The 16297-nt window shown below is 38.9% G+C and overlaps 1 protein-coding gene across 1 annotated transcript in view; it reads right to left on the minus strand.

Annotated features, from left to right (window-relative positions):
* The window catches only part of AACS (acetoacetyl-CoA synthetase), a 1424505-nt gene that overhangs the window by 227535 nt on the left and 1180673 nt on the right, over positions 1-16297 (minus strand). Inside the window, exon 13 of the mRNA XM_044068347.1 lies at positions 13516-13629. Within this exon, the coding sequence (XP_043924282.1) occupies positions 13516-13629 (114 nt within the window). The remainder of the gene's footprint in view (positions 1-13515; positions 13630-16297) is intronic.

Genomic DNA, 16297 nt, shown 5'->3' on the forward strand with positions numbered 1-16297 from the left:
CTCTGATGGAGGAGATACAGGAAATGTTGGAACTAGGGGTACTCCAGGAATCCAGAAGTCCCTAGGCCTCCCCAGTGGTGCTGGTACCAAAGAAAGATGGCAGCACCAGGTTCTGTATGGACTACAGAAAACTAAACAGTCACACAGAGCCAGATGCTTACCCCATACCTAGGACAGATGAAGCCTTAGAGCAGCTGGGTGGGGCTAAGTATCTGACCACTACTGATCTGACCAAGGACTACTAGCAGGTGCCCTTGACTCCCTCTGCTAGAGAGAGGCCAGCTTCTGTGACTCCTTTCAGAATATATGAGTTTACAAAGATGCCCTTTGGGATGAAAAATGCCCCAGCAACCTCAAAAAGGCTGGTAGATTGTATCTTAGCAGGAGCAGGAGATTATGTCCTTGTTTACCTGGATGATATTGCTATCTACAGCCATTCCTAGCAAAAGCACCTTTACCATGTCAGAGAGGTCCTGGGCAGAATGCAATAGGCAGGGTTGACCTTTAAGCACAGTAAGTGTCAGGTGGGTATGGCAGAGGTCTCCTACCTGGAACATTGAGTAGGGAGTGGTAAGATCAGGGCAGAACCTGCCAAAGTGGAAGCATTCACGTATGGCCTGCCCCTGTTACCAAATAGCAGGTGAGGGCTTTCTTGGGGACAGCAGGGTACTATAGAAAGTTTATTCCCAATTACAGTACAATAGCTGGTCCCCTCATAGACCTGATGAAGAAAAACAGGCTAGATAAGATAGTGTGGATCAGCCTGTGATCAGGCATTCCAAAAGCTTAAAGAGGCTTTGGGAGGACCCCTGTGTTAGCCAGGCCAGATTACAGCAAACAATTAGTTGTGCAAGTGGGTACTTCAAACCATGGGGTGGGAGATGTACTCGGCCAGGTTTCCTCAGAGGGAGAAGAATAGCCAGTTTTATATCTCAGCTGTAGACTCCAATCCAGGGAGGAATGTTATGCAGCTGTAGAAAAAGAATGTCAAGCCATAGCATGGGCACTGCAAAAACTTCAGCCCTATATGTATGGAAGGAAATTTAGAAATTCACTGTGGTTACAGACCACAATTCCTTAAAAAGGCTTCATCATGTCAGCCAGAAAAATGCCAAGTTATTAAGGTGGAGCCTAGGGTTGCAGGCATATGACATGACAGTGCAGCACAGTAGTGGGGTCAGCAATGCCAATGCAGATGGGCTCTAAAGACAGGGTATAGGTTAATGTTTTCCCAGACAGGCCGATTCCTCTCAAGGAACTTTTTTCCAGAGTCACATGAAAACTAGCTTGAGTCTTCAAAGGGGGGAGAAATGTGATGGTATGAGGTAGTGCCATCTGTGCCAGGGAGAGTAGGGCAGTACATGAGTAACATATGCCAGCATAGCTAGCTGGAGTTTTGTAAAGAATTTTATGTCATTTAACTATCACACTGAATTGTACAGATGCTTGTGTTAAAAATGTATTTGTAAAGTTGCTTGTGTTAAAAATGCATCAACAGTGGTTCCTGCTGGACAGAAAAGAGATATAACAATACTGTCTGACATACAGGTATAACTGAATAAATGTATATGTTTTAACAGAGAATTCTGGAAGGGAAGAAATTAATCTCGGTGCAGCTAATTTTGAAAAATAGGTTGAAAATTAAATGGGTTGGTTTAGGTCATTAAGATTTTATCTTACAGGTCTGATTGCAGCCAGAGACAAAAAATGTCTGGGAAAACCAAGACTAGGAATCTTATTGTATTGTCCTTATGGCTGAACTAATTCCTACCCTGGAAGGATGGAAGTTTTTGAAATTGTTTTATAGCTTTCAGATGCTGCAACAGATCTTAGCATAGCTTTGGGTGTGTATTGTACAAGAGTCAGGTGACCAGATGTGATATAATTCTATAACCAGCACTGAAATGATTCTTTAGATATTAGTGAGAGTTCTGTCATAAAGGGCATTAGAGGTATGTATCTGGCAACCTGAAAGTAAAAACATAGTTACTAAAACTAAGCAGCATTTGACACTGATTGTTTTCCCTCATGACGGCAGTCTAGTCAGCTCTGGGGGAAAATGAAAACCAAATTGCTTTTTCGTGCCTTAGCCATGATATGGGTTCCAGTCTAGCACCCTACTGCCTTTTAATCTGTTTCAAGACAGGTTAACTGTTGTTTTCTTTTCCTAGTGTGAGCATTCCCTTGGTGGAAGGCACTATAGAAAGCATTGGTAGGAAACAAAATGTATCTCTCCACTCCATCTTTTCACTGAGCTCTGTATCTAGAGTGAAAAAGAATGGCCAAAAAAGCAATGTGCTGCAAGAAAGCAAGCAATAATGCCCGACAGGGTGTGTGTTAATGTGTAATTAACACCTGCCCAGGAGAGTTATGAGGCCCAACGCCACAGGCGGCCCTCTACACCCCCGGAAGGGCATTAATCACACAGTGACACACATCCTGGACGGCATTATTGCTCTTAGAGAATGGGCTCTCTGTAAAATTGTTGTTTTACCTACTTATTTTTTGAGTACTATATTATTATTGGTTTTTTGTATATATTTTTGATGTAAAATAGTGCCTCCACCTAATGTTTCAAACTTGCTGTAGTATATGTTAATGGTGTTGAAGGAAGCATTTTACATCAAAAATATATAAAAAAAAACATATGTTGAGGTAATAGGGTTGAGTGGCATATCTCTCAACCACTTTGAACAAGAAATCTGGACAAAGTCATAACTAATGGGGGAACACAGGCCCAAAAAAAGGGACAATTTTTAAATATTGCTTTTAGAAACATAGAAAGTTGATAAAATAACAGGTTTTGCATTAGCATGCATTTCCTGAAGGGAATTGAGTCTGAAATTCAAATACCTGTCATTACTTTCTGACTTCACTTCTAAATACTTTGCCAGTAGTTTACCAGAAAACCAAAATTTTATGAAGACCATACCAAAAATATGAGGCAAAAATCTGTACAGTTGAGAGGTATGTCGAGAGGTATGCAAACTTCTTACATGCTGCTTCTGCTATCAGGGATCACTCTCACTCTTCATTCTCTCTCTCTCTCTCTCTCTCTCACACACACACACACACACACACACACACACACACACACACACACACACACACACACACACACACGCACACACACGCACACACACGCACACACAGACACACACACTTTATTTTAAGTTTCTTTTTTTTTTTACTTTACACTCACTAAAGAGCAAAAGCTCTGCTTAGTAAGTGTAAAATAACGGCACAATCAATCTCACTTTCACTCAAATGCATGCATACACTTACACTCACAGAGATAAACACACACAAACACATTTTTTTTTTTTTACATTTTACACTCGCTAAACAGTGAAAGCACTGTAAGCATAAAACAATGGTGGCTGTTAGGTTTTTCTATCCGAGCTCCATGGCAGCTTGATATGCTGCCGTGAAGTGGTGGACTTGTTTTTCAGCGGGCATTACTTCTACATTAAAACCCTGCTGGAGAACATTCATTCACTCTCCAATTAGGGCGGTGATGTAAAGTATGCCCATTCTCTAAAACAAAATAAACTCTGTTGAGTGATATCTTGGAAACACCTCAAATTTGCCAATATTTTGTAATAATGCATCATTTATTTACAAAGGCAGATACAAAAAAGAAAAAAAGTGGAGAAAACAAAGAACCTCTTAGAGAAAATGTTTTTATAAGGCAGGTATGAAAAGCCAACAATGAGCAAGAGAAAGAATTCTGAGCACAACTATTTTTCCTGTCTTGTATACTATATAACCCCCCCCCCCCCCCACTACACAGCTCTCAGTCCTGGATTACTTAAGTGAGGGGCAAAGCTACTTACAATGTAGAAAAAATAAATGGCGTATTCTTTACAATGGCAAATGCATAAGCAAACAATAACAAGGGGTCAGAAAGTTGAAGTACAATGTTGTTTACTCCTAGAGCATCTTTTCTGCTACAGCTCTTGAGAACATTATGAACTGTTGCTAATAACTCAGCACATTTTTGAAGCATCACATTTTCACTGAAGAATGAATAAGGATCAAAATATTATTGATGCATTTCTTATTCAGAGAGATGCATAAATTATCATAACACCATGTGTCTTTCTCCCAGAATGTATACATAGCAGACAGATCTCGGAAAATGAAAATATATTCCAAGCAGGGCACTGAAGGTCATACCACATTTCTAGAATGTGGAGTCCCAAACTTTGAAGCATACAGCTTCATTCAGTATAAAGTAAAAATTTCACCTTTCCTCTAAATATCTCATACAGTTCACATCCGCTTCATAAAAATAAGTTATCTTTCTATTAACAAATTTTAGTAAATTTCAGTCTGGTGTTGAATACATTGTAATTATTACTTCGACTCATTTCTCTTGCTCTACTGAATTTCAGTGGCATGCATATATTTAGTGGGTTATTCTCAGACATTTAAATTGATTCTATTCTAAAATATTTTTAAAAGTTAAACTCTCAAATACACTAAACATCTAAATGTGCTTGGGCATCCACAAGGAGGGTATCTTTAGCATCTGATCAGTGTACAGAGGTCACAAACACAAAATAAATTCAGTCTATTCTGCTAATAAAAACATTAGTAATGAGAACAAAACCCACAGCTGTAGGTAGGTTAGTTGGCACTGTTAGGAATATGACACCCCGAGCTGAGAATGCAGGAAAAAAAACAGTCCTCCACAGCAAAACCAAAATGTCCTCAAGCAGGCAAAAAAAAAACTATTATGCTTCTTACACTGAAGCTCTTTGCAGTGTCTGAAACACGTTTTAGACACTGTATACTAGTTCCTTGCTTGTGGGTTTCCTCCGGGTGCTCCGGTTTCCTCCCACATCTCAAAGACATGCAGTAGGTGGATTAGACACTCTAAATTGGCCCTAGGTGTGAATGTGTGCATGTATGTGCCTTCTTTGGAAGGTTGGGCATCGGGCTGGCAACTCGACACCGTAAAACTCCACTGCCAATCATGAGCGGACAGATGATCCGCTGTGGTGACCCCTAACCGGGAAAAAGCCAAAAGAAGAAGAAGAAGATACTAGCTCCTTGCCACAGTTCCTAACACACACACTCTGAAAGCAAATCACTTAAGAGGTAACAATCTATACAGCAGATACTTTAATAATTACTGTGAGTGCCTGCAGCTGTAAGGACAGATTGGTACTTATGCCCAGAAATCACACCTCAGCTTATATTACTTTATTTACTTATATTTTGTTAATGCAGTCCAAATAAATTTGTTTTGATAGCTATTGATAAGTGGTGTTTTGACTGGTTGTTATATATCATGTGTTTGATGACAGAAGGTTTTTAAATGCCTTGATTTTATATTTAATTAAACTGTGATGAAGTCTCAAGCTTTTAAACGGTGAAAGTGCTCAATTCCAATAAACGATGCACATGCAACGCGATCTGCATTATCTGGTGTGTTTGTTATTTTTGTTAGTTTTGGGTACAATATGTGGTCAAGTTTTCTGCAAGTTTTGTAGTTCTTGGTAAAAAACTCCAACTACCCTTTCACACTTAGAAACTTCAGTGGAAAAGCTCTGGTCTTGTCTGAGCTACGCATCACTTCTGATTGCCTTTTTATGGTATAAAATGATAATGGACAACATTTAACAACAGACACTCTTGATTTGTCTGTAGATGCATGTGGAGATTGTGGATGAGGTGGAACTGAATACTTTGCTACAGCCTTAGCCAGAAACAAACGAGGAGAGGTGCTTGTCTGTGAGACTATAGGCAAGTGCAATTTTCTGTGAAGGAAGACACAGTAATGGAGATAAGAACAACTGCAGGTCCTAGAAGGACTGCTTCAGCATGCAGAAAAGTATTAGTTGAGACTTTAGGCATATTGTTATACATCAAATAAAGGATGCCCTATGAGGGAATGGGTCAGAGACAATGGGATGGAGTGGCCTCTACTAGCTTAATTATCCTGGTGGAAGTTAGATAAATCTGGCTGACATTTTGGGTGACACTCAGGGGGAACACAGGATGTTGAATCCATGAAGCATGGATCTGTTTACCACACTGCCATCTGAGTAAACAGTAAAGGGAGTCAAGGAAGGAAAATGTGTGGAGACACACGTCTCTTAACATTACTTGATGTTGAGAGATCTGCAATATTTATTTATTTATTTTATTTTATTTTACATTTGTTTACTGGGAAAGACCAACTGGGATAAGATCCAGTTTCAGTGGAGGCCCAGGGATAAAAGCTCCACATGCAGAGATTATACAAAACTTAATACAAAAAATTATTCAAAACTTATACAAGAAATTATACACAGAAATATTCAAGACTTACAGTAGTATTAATATGGGATGCAAGCTCCAGTGTGGGAGAGGAGGAAATCTAAACAGGTCTAGAAGTTTGGTCTACTCCTTACCAACTGACTTTTACCTATCTAGGGAATAAATGGAGGAGGTTTGGCCCCCCCTTAGCCAAAAAACAAATGGAACACAAGACTCTTGCCTGGGATGAAAGGTGCCTAACTTCTACCATAAGAAAGTTATAAACAAGTCACTAGGCAAAGGAGACACATACAGTGGGCCGGACCCAGGAATACAGAAACAAGAAGAAATGCTGTCCTATGAATTCTGCCTAACACGATATTATCAAATATACATCAGACAAAGGAATCCTGCATACATAGCTGATCCCGATGTTAGCAAGTTATCTAAGTCCATTCCAGACAAAAGTCTAACAGTAATGCTGCAGGAAAAGACGTGGAAGTAAGGAAAATAAGGTATGGCAGGTAGAGAACCAGATGTGACACAGGAAATACAAGATAACGATTTGGAGAATATGCAAGGGAGGCCATAGGATGGCTGACAAACAGTTCAGCATTAGGCCTAGGTCTTTCTGTGGTGTTTCTGTCTAGCACTATCAATTATACACATGGCAGGGTTAGCCTGTATGCAGATGATGAAGCAGCAGGGATGTTAATTATGGAGTGAGTGAAGAGCTGGGTTACTGAAGGACTTAATGAGATTGGTAGTAAGGCCAGGATATACAACATGGGTTTAATGTTAGAAAGTGCAAAGTCATGTACTCTGTCAAAATGAATCCAAAATGAAACTACATTGGGGGGGTGAAGGAAAAAAAAGCAATGATGGTTTGATTCTAAGAATGCGTAACTGCTTATTGTGGAAGGATAGCATTAGGATGAAATCCATGCTGAAGTGTAAAATGCAAAGTGTAGGCTCCAAACAAACTAAAACAATTTGCCTGATCCACAGATATGTAGTGCACTCAATAGTACAACAGTGTAGAATTTTTAATGCTATAAATGAAAAGGCTATAATCTCCTTGAACTACTTGTCCCTGAAAATCCACATACAAGACAAGACATTGAGGAAAATCCTCCCGTTGACTGTCTTCTGAGAAACACTGTGGGACAGGGTGTCACAAGTTCATTTGTTCATCCTGCAGTGGAACATGGCCTCCTGGCAACAAATGAGATGGATGGAACATGACCTCCTGGCAACAAATGAGATGGATGGAACATTGCCTCCTGGCAATCAATGAGGGTCCCAGCTGCTGGTATTATGTTTTTGCTGGGATCCAAACTGATAGAATGATGTATTCACAATGCCATCTTGCTATTGTTGCAATGGTGGGTGCCAGAGTCATATCTGGTGTGTCTCATCTGCATCCCACAAATAGTACACTAAGGATGATAAAACTACATGCACCCAGTAAGGATGTGTTTCTACTCTTCTTTCATATCCTAAAGGTGCCTGTTTCTGATCCATACAGAATGGAACACTGGAAATAGGAATCCAAAAATGTCATGCTAATGCCCTCAAGGAACTACATGAGTCACAGCCAGGAGTGTCTGTAAATGGTGATACCAGATCAGGCCACTCTAGCAGCTTCTTCCATAGCATTAAAGGCCATGCAGACCATGAGGTTTCCAAGAAATGAATATGACGACGTCTTGGCCATAACTTTGTCTTTCAGCTGGTCATCTGGTATCTCTCCAGAAGCACACCATAATTTACCCTCATTGCACCATGCACATCAGGTAGGTCAGTGTGCATACAGGCAATGTAGGGAACATAAATGCATAATTCTTAAATTTGTCTAGTAATCCAGACACATTTCCAGAGGAAAGAGAGACAGATATTGAGCAATAACACTTGCATGGGACTGCTTCTGACATTGTTATATCAGATTTGTGGATTTTTGTTACAATAAAATAATTTTTGGTAGGACAGAATGTCTTATTTGCCTTTTTATGAACATGGACAACATTACTGCACTTCTCCATGCCAAGCCTATGGCATCTTAAAGTATGACTACCAGGGAAGAATCAACACGGAGGTTTTATATGAAACATCTGCAAGCCTTTTGCAATCTTTCTGTGATGAAGATAGTGGTTTTGGGGATCAGTTGTATAACTGTTGCATTAATTGAGGTACCTCTCCAAACATGTAGCCATCAAAAAGAGTTATGATTTGCTCCCTGATCCTCATCATCATCATCATCATTGTCATCATCATCATACTCCTGTACAGCTGAATGCAGTTCTGGCTCTGTTTAGACTTAACAAAGTACTTTTTCAGTCACTTTGGAGACGGTCCCAGGGCAATTTAATAGGGGCTGGTGTCAGAAAACAAGTTATCAACACCTGTAAAGTAGATACTGTAGCTACCACCTGATGCAGTGTCTGAAAGGAAGAATGAACCAGCATTGAAGAGAAGGCTGCTTGCAGGCTCAGCAATGACAGTGGGTATGGTACAGGCTGAAAAACTGGTATCAGAATAGTTGGCATTAAGGTGGGGGAGATGGCAGTAAGCAGAGTATGCCAGTTTGCACATCCTAAAAGAAAGAACATGGTTGTCTCATTCAGCTGATTTCTACACTGCAACATTCTTACATTTTTCACAATGGTCATAAAATGGGAGGGGTGGACATGGGCTTGGTGATTCCAAGTCAATGACTGCATTGCTGATCATGTGCGCGCGTGTTTGTGTCCCCTTGTGTGTCCACATCTGTGTAAGGGGGACATATGCACACCATGGGAAGAATGCAGGATGCCTCCTCAAAGACATGGGTACTCACATTAGCCAACAGGAGCAGGTTTAAGGCCATATCAAGAGAAAACCCCAATGGCTAAATGCAAGATAGCTCCATGATGCACTCTGTCCCAAGGCATAAAGGAGGAAGGATGATCAGTGGCTGGGTCTTGCTAATCAGTAGAAAGCAGGGAGAAAAGACCTTAGGACATAATAGTCATGATGAAGGATTCTCGTCCATTTTACTTGAGGAAATAATCTCGTAGGACACCTAATTTAAGACACATTGAAACAAAATTCGTTATACTTAGTTTTCACTCTCTCTCCTTTTTTTTTTTTGTTTAGGGAAGTAAAGATACAGTACCTATGAAGCACAGGAAGCTGGAGAAGATAAACACTCAGCGTAGAAAGTAAATCATCTCTGTGCATCTTTTGCTGATGTATGGTTGCATCATCCTCTAGACAAGGAACACCTAATGGCATCATAGAACCACACAAGCACAGTATGATACAGCAACTTCAGGGTACAATTCTTTATTCACAAAGGTTTAGCGCTTTCTTCCCACGAATAGGGACTTCCTCAGAACAATAAAACATAACCCACTCAGCCTTTATATAACAACCAAATCATTAATTAGTAATTTAATTAGTTAACTAAGCATCAATTGACTCTTAAAGCAACATACTGAATTAAAAAGACATATATATATTTATACATATACAAGTAACACTAAAAACTTTAACCTAAAATATTATTTAATTTTAAAGCACGTGTTTGCAGTAGTTTCGTTAATTCCTGGGTACTCGGTTGCATTCAACTGCAACTGCTATTCGAGTTCACATATATCTAAATGAATATCTATGATTGTACTGTGAAAATCTTTAGCAACCTGTTGAATAACCAAAAATTTAAATGTATGGTCCTTATGTACATTAATATGTCTACTTAAAGCATTAGTTGGCTTGCCATGTCTGATGTCCAACAAATGTTCAGCTATTCTATTTTTAAACTGTCTACATGTTTTTCCTACATAAAAAGTAGGACAAGATTGGCACTTTGCCACATATACTACATTTTGGCTACAACAATTGAAATGTCCATCAATGAATATAGATGTGTTATTTAATCTATACTGTTCAGTTGTTTTCAAAATATATGAGCAAAAAGTACACATATTAAATTTAAAATTGCCCTTGATTCTATATTGATGTCTATTACTAGTAAAAGCAGCAGTCTCCAGAATATTCTTAAGTGAGCGGTCCTTTTTGTATACCACTTTAGGTGTTGCCCCCACCTTTTTCCTTATATTGTTGTCACTACTGGGAAATTTTGAAGACAGACAACAATATAAGGAAAAGGGTGGGGGCAACACCTAAAGTAGTTTAAATGTAATAATAATAATTTTTATGTAGGAAAACATGTAGACAGTTTAAAAATAGAATAGCTGAACATTTATTGGACATCAGACATAACAAGTCAACTAATGCTTTAAGTAGACATATTAATATACATAAGGACCATACATTTAAATGTTTGGTTATTCAAGAGGTTGCTACATATTTTCAGGGTAGAATCATAGATATTCATTTAGATATATGTGAACTCAAATGGCAGTTGCGGTTGAATGCAAGTGAATACCCAGGAATTAATGAAACTACTGCAATCACATGTGTTTTAAAATGAAATAATATTTTAGGTTAAAGTTTTTAGTGTTATTTGTATATGTATAAATATATATGTCTTTTTAATTCAGTATGTTGCTTTAAGAGTCAATTGATGCTTAGTTAATTAATTAAATTACTAATTAATGATTTGGTTGTTATATAAAAGCTTGGTGGGTTATGTTTTATTGTTCTGAGGAAGTCCCTATTGGTGGGAAGAAAGCACTAAACCTTTGTGAATAAAGAATTGTACTCTGAAGTTGCTGTGTTGTGCTGTGCTTGTGTGGTTCTACAGTTTCTTGTGGCAGTTGGTTGAGACCTAATGGCATCATGTTGGGTTCCTAGGCAGTAAACTCAATTGGCATGCCCACTAGCAGGAAGAAGAGTAATGCCACAGGCACATTTTCTAAAAACGGGAGCAGAAATCACAAGGAAAAAAATGGTGGGCCTAGGCTCACAACTGAGTGAATAAAATGATAAAATTTATCCCAAAGAAAATAAATGAAGGGAGCAAAAAACTCACAAGTGGCAATCAGAGAAATGGAAAGAGGGGAGCACTTCTACATCCCAGATGCCTCAAACAATTTTCATTTTGAAACAGGTAGACTGGAGCCATTTTCTTGACAGCTAATACCCTTTATGTGTCAAACCAGAACTGGATAGAGATGGATCATGGTGCTTCATGGAAGGGGGGGGGGGGCAGAAGTTACAGAAAATGTTGCCAGCCAAGCTTTAATGTTTGTGTTATCAGTCCTACTAGTTACTGAAGGTGGATCTTAAATCAATCCATTTGATACTGACCCCATATAATTCTTCCCTCTCCTGTGTAAATTGGAACCTACACAGGACCTTTTTCAGGCACAGAGTGTTTGTTATGCAACCTGCAAACTGTGTTAATAATTAAACATCTACAATCCATTCAAAAAGTGGCATGTGTTGCTCTTTTTCTGCTGGGAAAATAGCTCCAACATTTACTGAATTAACTCATCTCTCTAGACTTCAGGTTTCTTCCCAGAGGCCAGTAAATAAACTTCTACATTCCACAGTTATAAAGCTGGCTACAGATTATTTTTACTCTGACTACAATGATTATCTGGTATCTTGACTTTTATACTAGATGCTACTAGGTTTAAAGGAGCTGCTGTTTCACAGGATGTACTGAGAAGAAATTCACAGCAATAATTCTACCTCTATTTCTCATTAATTACATTTTACTTACTAAACTTTACAAGATTTATAACTAGACGAGTGAGTGAATAATTTAATCATCTACAGGGTTGTGATTTAATTGTGTTCTATCACCATGTCTACAAGTGTCGGGTTACTACTATAGTAAAATTCACCCATCATGTTAAAATCAAGCTTATACCCTAAGCCAGCACCATTGTTTTCACGAAAGCTACAAACCGGGTTGACTACAAGTGTTTGAGTAACATTATCTCATAACACACTTCCTTGCTGCCAATCACTAGTACTGATAGGTGCCCTAACTCCTACCACCCTGATTCCCATGCACTACCACTAGCTTTACTATCCCCTCCCAAAACCCTGGCCCTAACCCCAAAAATATTTCCCAATCATTCCTTAAACCTAAAATCCCTCTCCCTCCCTAACCTTAAACTCTGAGCTAACTCCTAGTCACTCCATAAACCTAAGTTCTCTTCTCTCCCTAACCCTGACTGAGCTAAATCCTAGTCACTCTGTAAACCTAAAATCTCCCTACCCTCTCTAACCCTAACTCTAAGCTAACTCCCAGTCACTCTGTAAACCTAAAATCTCCCTCCCCTCCATAACCCTGACTGAGCTAAATCCTAGTCACGCTGTAAACCTAAAATCCCCCTCCCCTCCCTAACCCTCACTCTGAGCTAACTCCCGGTCTTTCCATAAACCTAAAATCCCCCTCCCCTCCTTTACCCTAGCTCTGAGCTATCTCCCAGTCACTCTGTAAACCTAAAATCTCCCTCCCCTCCATAACCCTGACTGAGCTAAATCCTAGTCACGCTGTAAACCTAAAATCCCCCTCCCCTCCCTAACCCTAACTCTGAGCTAACTCTCAGTCACTCCATAAACCTAAAATCCTACTCCTCTCCCTAACCCTAACTCTGAGCTAACTCCCGGTCATTCCATAAACCTAAAATCCCCTTCCCTGTCCACCCCAACCCTATCCCTAATCTAACTCCAAATCACTGTCTAAACTTAACTCCCCACCCTCCCTAAACCGTTTACCTTCCCCATTTACCAGTTCCATGCCACCACCTTAATGGCATCCAGCTATTGGAGGAGCTGATTTCCTGAACTCATGTTTGAGTTAGAGCAGCTGCTTGGGCAGGTGAGTGGATAGGAAAACAGATGCATGAGCCCCTGGCTGCAGGTTCCTGGAATTTGAGCAGCTGCATCTCAGGCAGTTTAAGTAGAACTCTACATATCACAACAACATAGAAGGAACTAAGCAGAAAAAAAAGGTGCTGGCCATAACCAGACTGGGTTCAATGCACTCATGCACCCATGAATAACTCGGCACAAACAAAAATTCTGTGTAGAGGTCAGCTTTAGTAACATTGTACATAGGCTGTAAAGTTACAGATGATGTATTCCTACACACAATAACATTTCCAAAAAATATTTAAGAACCATTTTAAACTCTAAAATAAACACTTTTAACAAAGTTTTTAAAAAGTAATATTAAAATAAAATGTGTTCACATATCAGAACATTTGCTGACACTCAGCACATTTGAAAAAACAATGGTAAAGTTACACAAAAGGTCTAGTGACATGAAAAAGACAATAATAACAAAAAATAAAGAAATCAGACCTTCTTCATCCCAGGCTTCCACAGCCATTGCCAGATTCCTTGTCTGAATTTCTCCTCTGTAAACCGGTACTGTGACGTTCTGCCCCATAAAGCAGGAAATTATATCTGTTCCTCCTGTATCCAAAAATAAAACCAAATGATTAACCACAAATGCATACAGTCAATCTTTACCTTTTCCTTGAGCTAACAGAAATCAAGATAAGCATTCTATAAATGCACTTTATTTTTGGCCTTGCTCTTCAACCTAAATATTGCAGAGTGTACACAATCCATATGATCCAAGAATTATTTCATTGAGTGCCTCTGTGCTGCACAAGTTGTTAATAGTAAAAGTGAAGTCATTATACAATAGTCAAGTTACATATTACTGATTCTAGTATAGCTCATGGTGATCTCCCTTTGGTCATGGTTGTGCAAGCATGCAGTTAGAATATATAAGTTAAAGGGTGTGGGGACAGATCCCTAATGTCCGGAAGTGTGCCTTCCATTACAAAATACAGTGTTTTAGTTACGCACATATGTCGCATAATGATATATATTTTTTTATACTAGGGCTAATTCTTTGTTAGTGTTGCAATCACAAATGCAAAGCAGTTTGTTTACATATACAATCATTGTAGTTTGATCTTATGTGCCATGATTAAATGCAATTTTTGATAAAGTGGGCCATTTGTGTCAACCAATTTCATCATCACTCAATAATATTACAATCATATGGGATATAATAAACACTGCATAAGGGATGATGATCTACTCAAAATACAAGACACACCACATGGAAACATCTTCAAAAATGAGAAAATATTCACCATCGCCACTAACTATTAACAAAGGTATAATTCTCAAAAAATTGTCTTGGTTGGAGAAAGCCAGGGTACCTTTTTGGCTAGGCTTATATAGGCCCTAGGGTCAATAGCCTAGTACCTACCTATGAACCTATGAACAAGCTTATGGTGATAACAGATTAACTGAAGATGCATAGCATGCATTCTGGCATTCCTTACATTTTTAATTTTTATCTCCATCCTGTTTTTTTTTTTTTCTTAAATTCCCTTTAAAACGTTCCTGTCCCAAAAAAATCTTCCCCATCATCCCATTCATACCTGCCCCTTCTTACACCCATGATTCCCCATCACATTTCTAGGGTGTCACCCAGTCCATTATTATTCTGTATCTTGTGTCTTAACTCATTACAAAATCACTGTTGCTCGCTAAAATAAGTACTAGTAACCTTTCTTATTTGTTCTCTCATATAGCATAACCTTTCATGCTTTTCTCAAAAACTATAACTAAATAATAACATTTCCTCATATATCTTTAATAATTCATCATCATCTTTTGGCTTTTTCCATTAGGGGTCGCCACAGTGGATCATCTCTTTCCATTTCTTCCTATCCACTGCATCTTGTTCTGTCACACCAGCAGCCTGCATGTCCTCTCTCACCACATCCATAAACCTTATCTTAGGCCTTCTTCTTTTCCTCTTACCTGGCAGCTCCATCCTTAGCATCTTTTTTCCAATATACCCATCATCCCTCCTCAGCACATGTCCAAACCAATGCAATAATAGTTGCCTGTTTGAAACCCCTTCAATTTTATGCACACTTTCATATGGATTACCTTTTTGGTTCACTGTCCCCGTAATCCTCTTGTGTTTTTAAATTTGAAGCCATGACATACATGAAATAAATTAGTTAAAGCTTCAACCAGTCATAAACAAAAACAAATATGAAATGGCTCATAGCCCCCAATCCTGTGCAATAAGTCTCAGATGGTTATATCACTGAATAATGAAAAATACAAAATAAATTCAGATGAACTAACAGGATACTTTATTGGGCCACTAAAATGAAGGACTAATCAAGACCAATGCCAGGAAATTCTTTTATATGTATTGTATCCATTTATTGAAAAACTTGGACATTGCCAACTTCAGCATTAAACCTTTATATGCTGAAAATGCCAACAGCTGGCATTATGTGTCAAAAACAGTTATCAGTCAGTCCAGATTGAACAGCATATGTTATTAACTGAGCAGCAAATCTTAAACAGCTGCCAGCCACTTATTTACTTCTGTTTGTTTTCCAGGGTAGAGCAGTGATCTCCGTGGACATTTTTCAAACTGAGCCTGAGACAACTCTGTCTGGTTAAGTGACTTGCTCAGAGTCACACACTTAGGCAATGAAGGCTGAGGGGATCAAACCCTGCACCTCTGGGCCACAAAGCACAGATCACATTCAATCATCATGCCATTATCTTGCATTTCTAAATGAATGTTCTGGCCAGGAAGTGTCTACTAATAGATACAACCTCCACAATAAATCAAAAAATAGGCTAACTTACTAAACCAGCAACTTATTAAACATTGAAGCCCAGTCATTTCTTCCTTGTGACTCAGTTTCTACCCTTACAATCCCCTACCAAGATTGCTTTATGCCTTTAATGTATTGCTTTCCTAATGAGAAGAAAATTTTCCATGTTGCCTATTGTGTTAAGAGGCAGAGAGTCTGACTTCTGCAAACCTTATAAGTGGCCATATTAGTTCTAAGCCTGTCTGAAATTCCTCTCTGAGTCTTCCAGCATAAAAATCATGGTTGGACCCCCAGACAGACTGATTTTAACTGTCCTAGATAGAACCACAATGTTTCCATTTCTGCTGACTGCAAAGTTTTACTGTTGCGGTAAAACCTCTATTTGCCTTCCTAGTTTAAGCAGAAAAATCATGGTTAGACAAAATCCATGTGTCTCTTATCTTTAATATCTTTCCATATGACCTTCTGAT

The sequence above is a fragment of the Protopterus annectens genome, chromosome 4.part0, assembly GCF_019279795.1.
Source record: "Protopterus annectens isolate FY-2018-M chromosome 4.part0, PAN1.0, whole genome shotgun sequence".
NCBI lineage: Eukaryota > Metazoa > Chordata > Ceratodontiformes > Protopteridae > Protopterus > Protopterus annectens.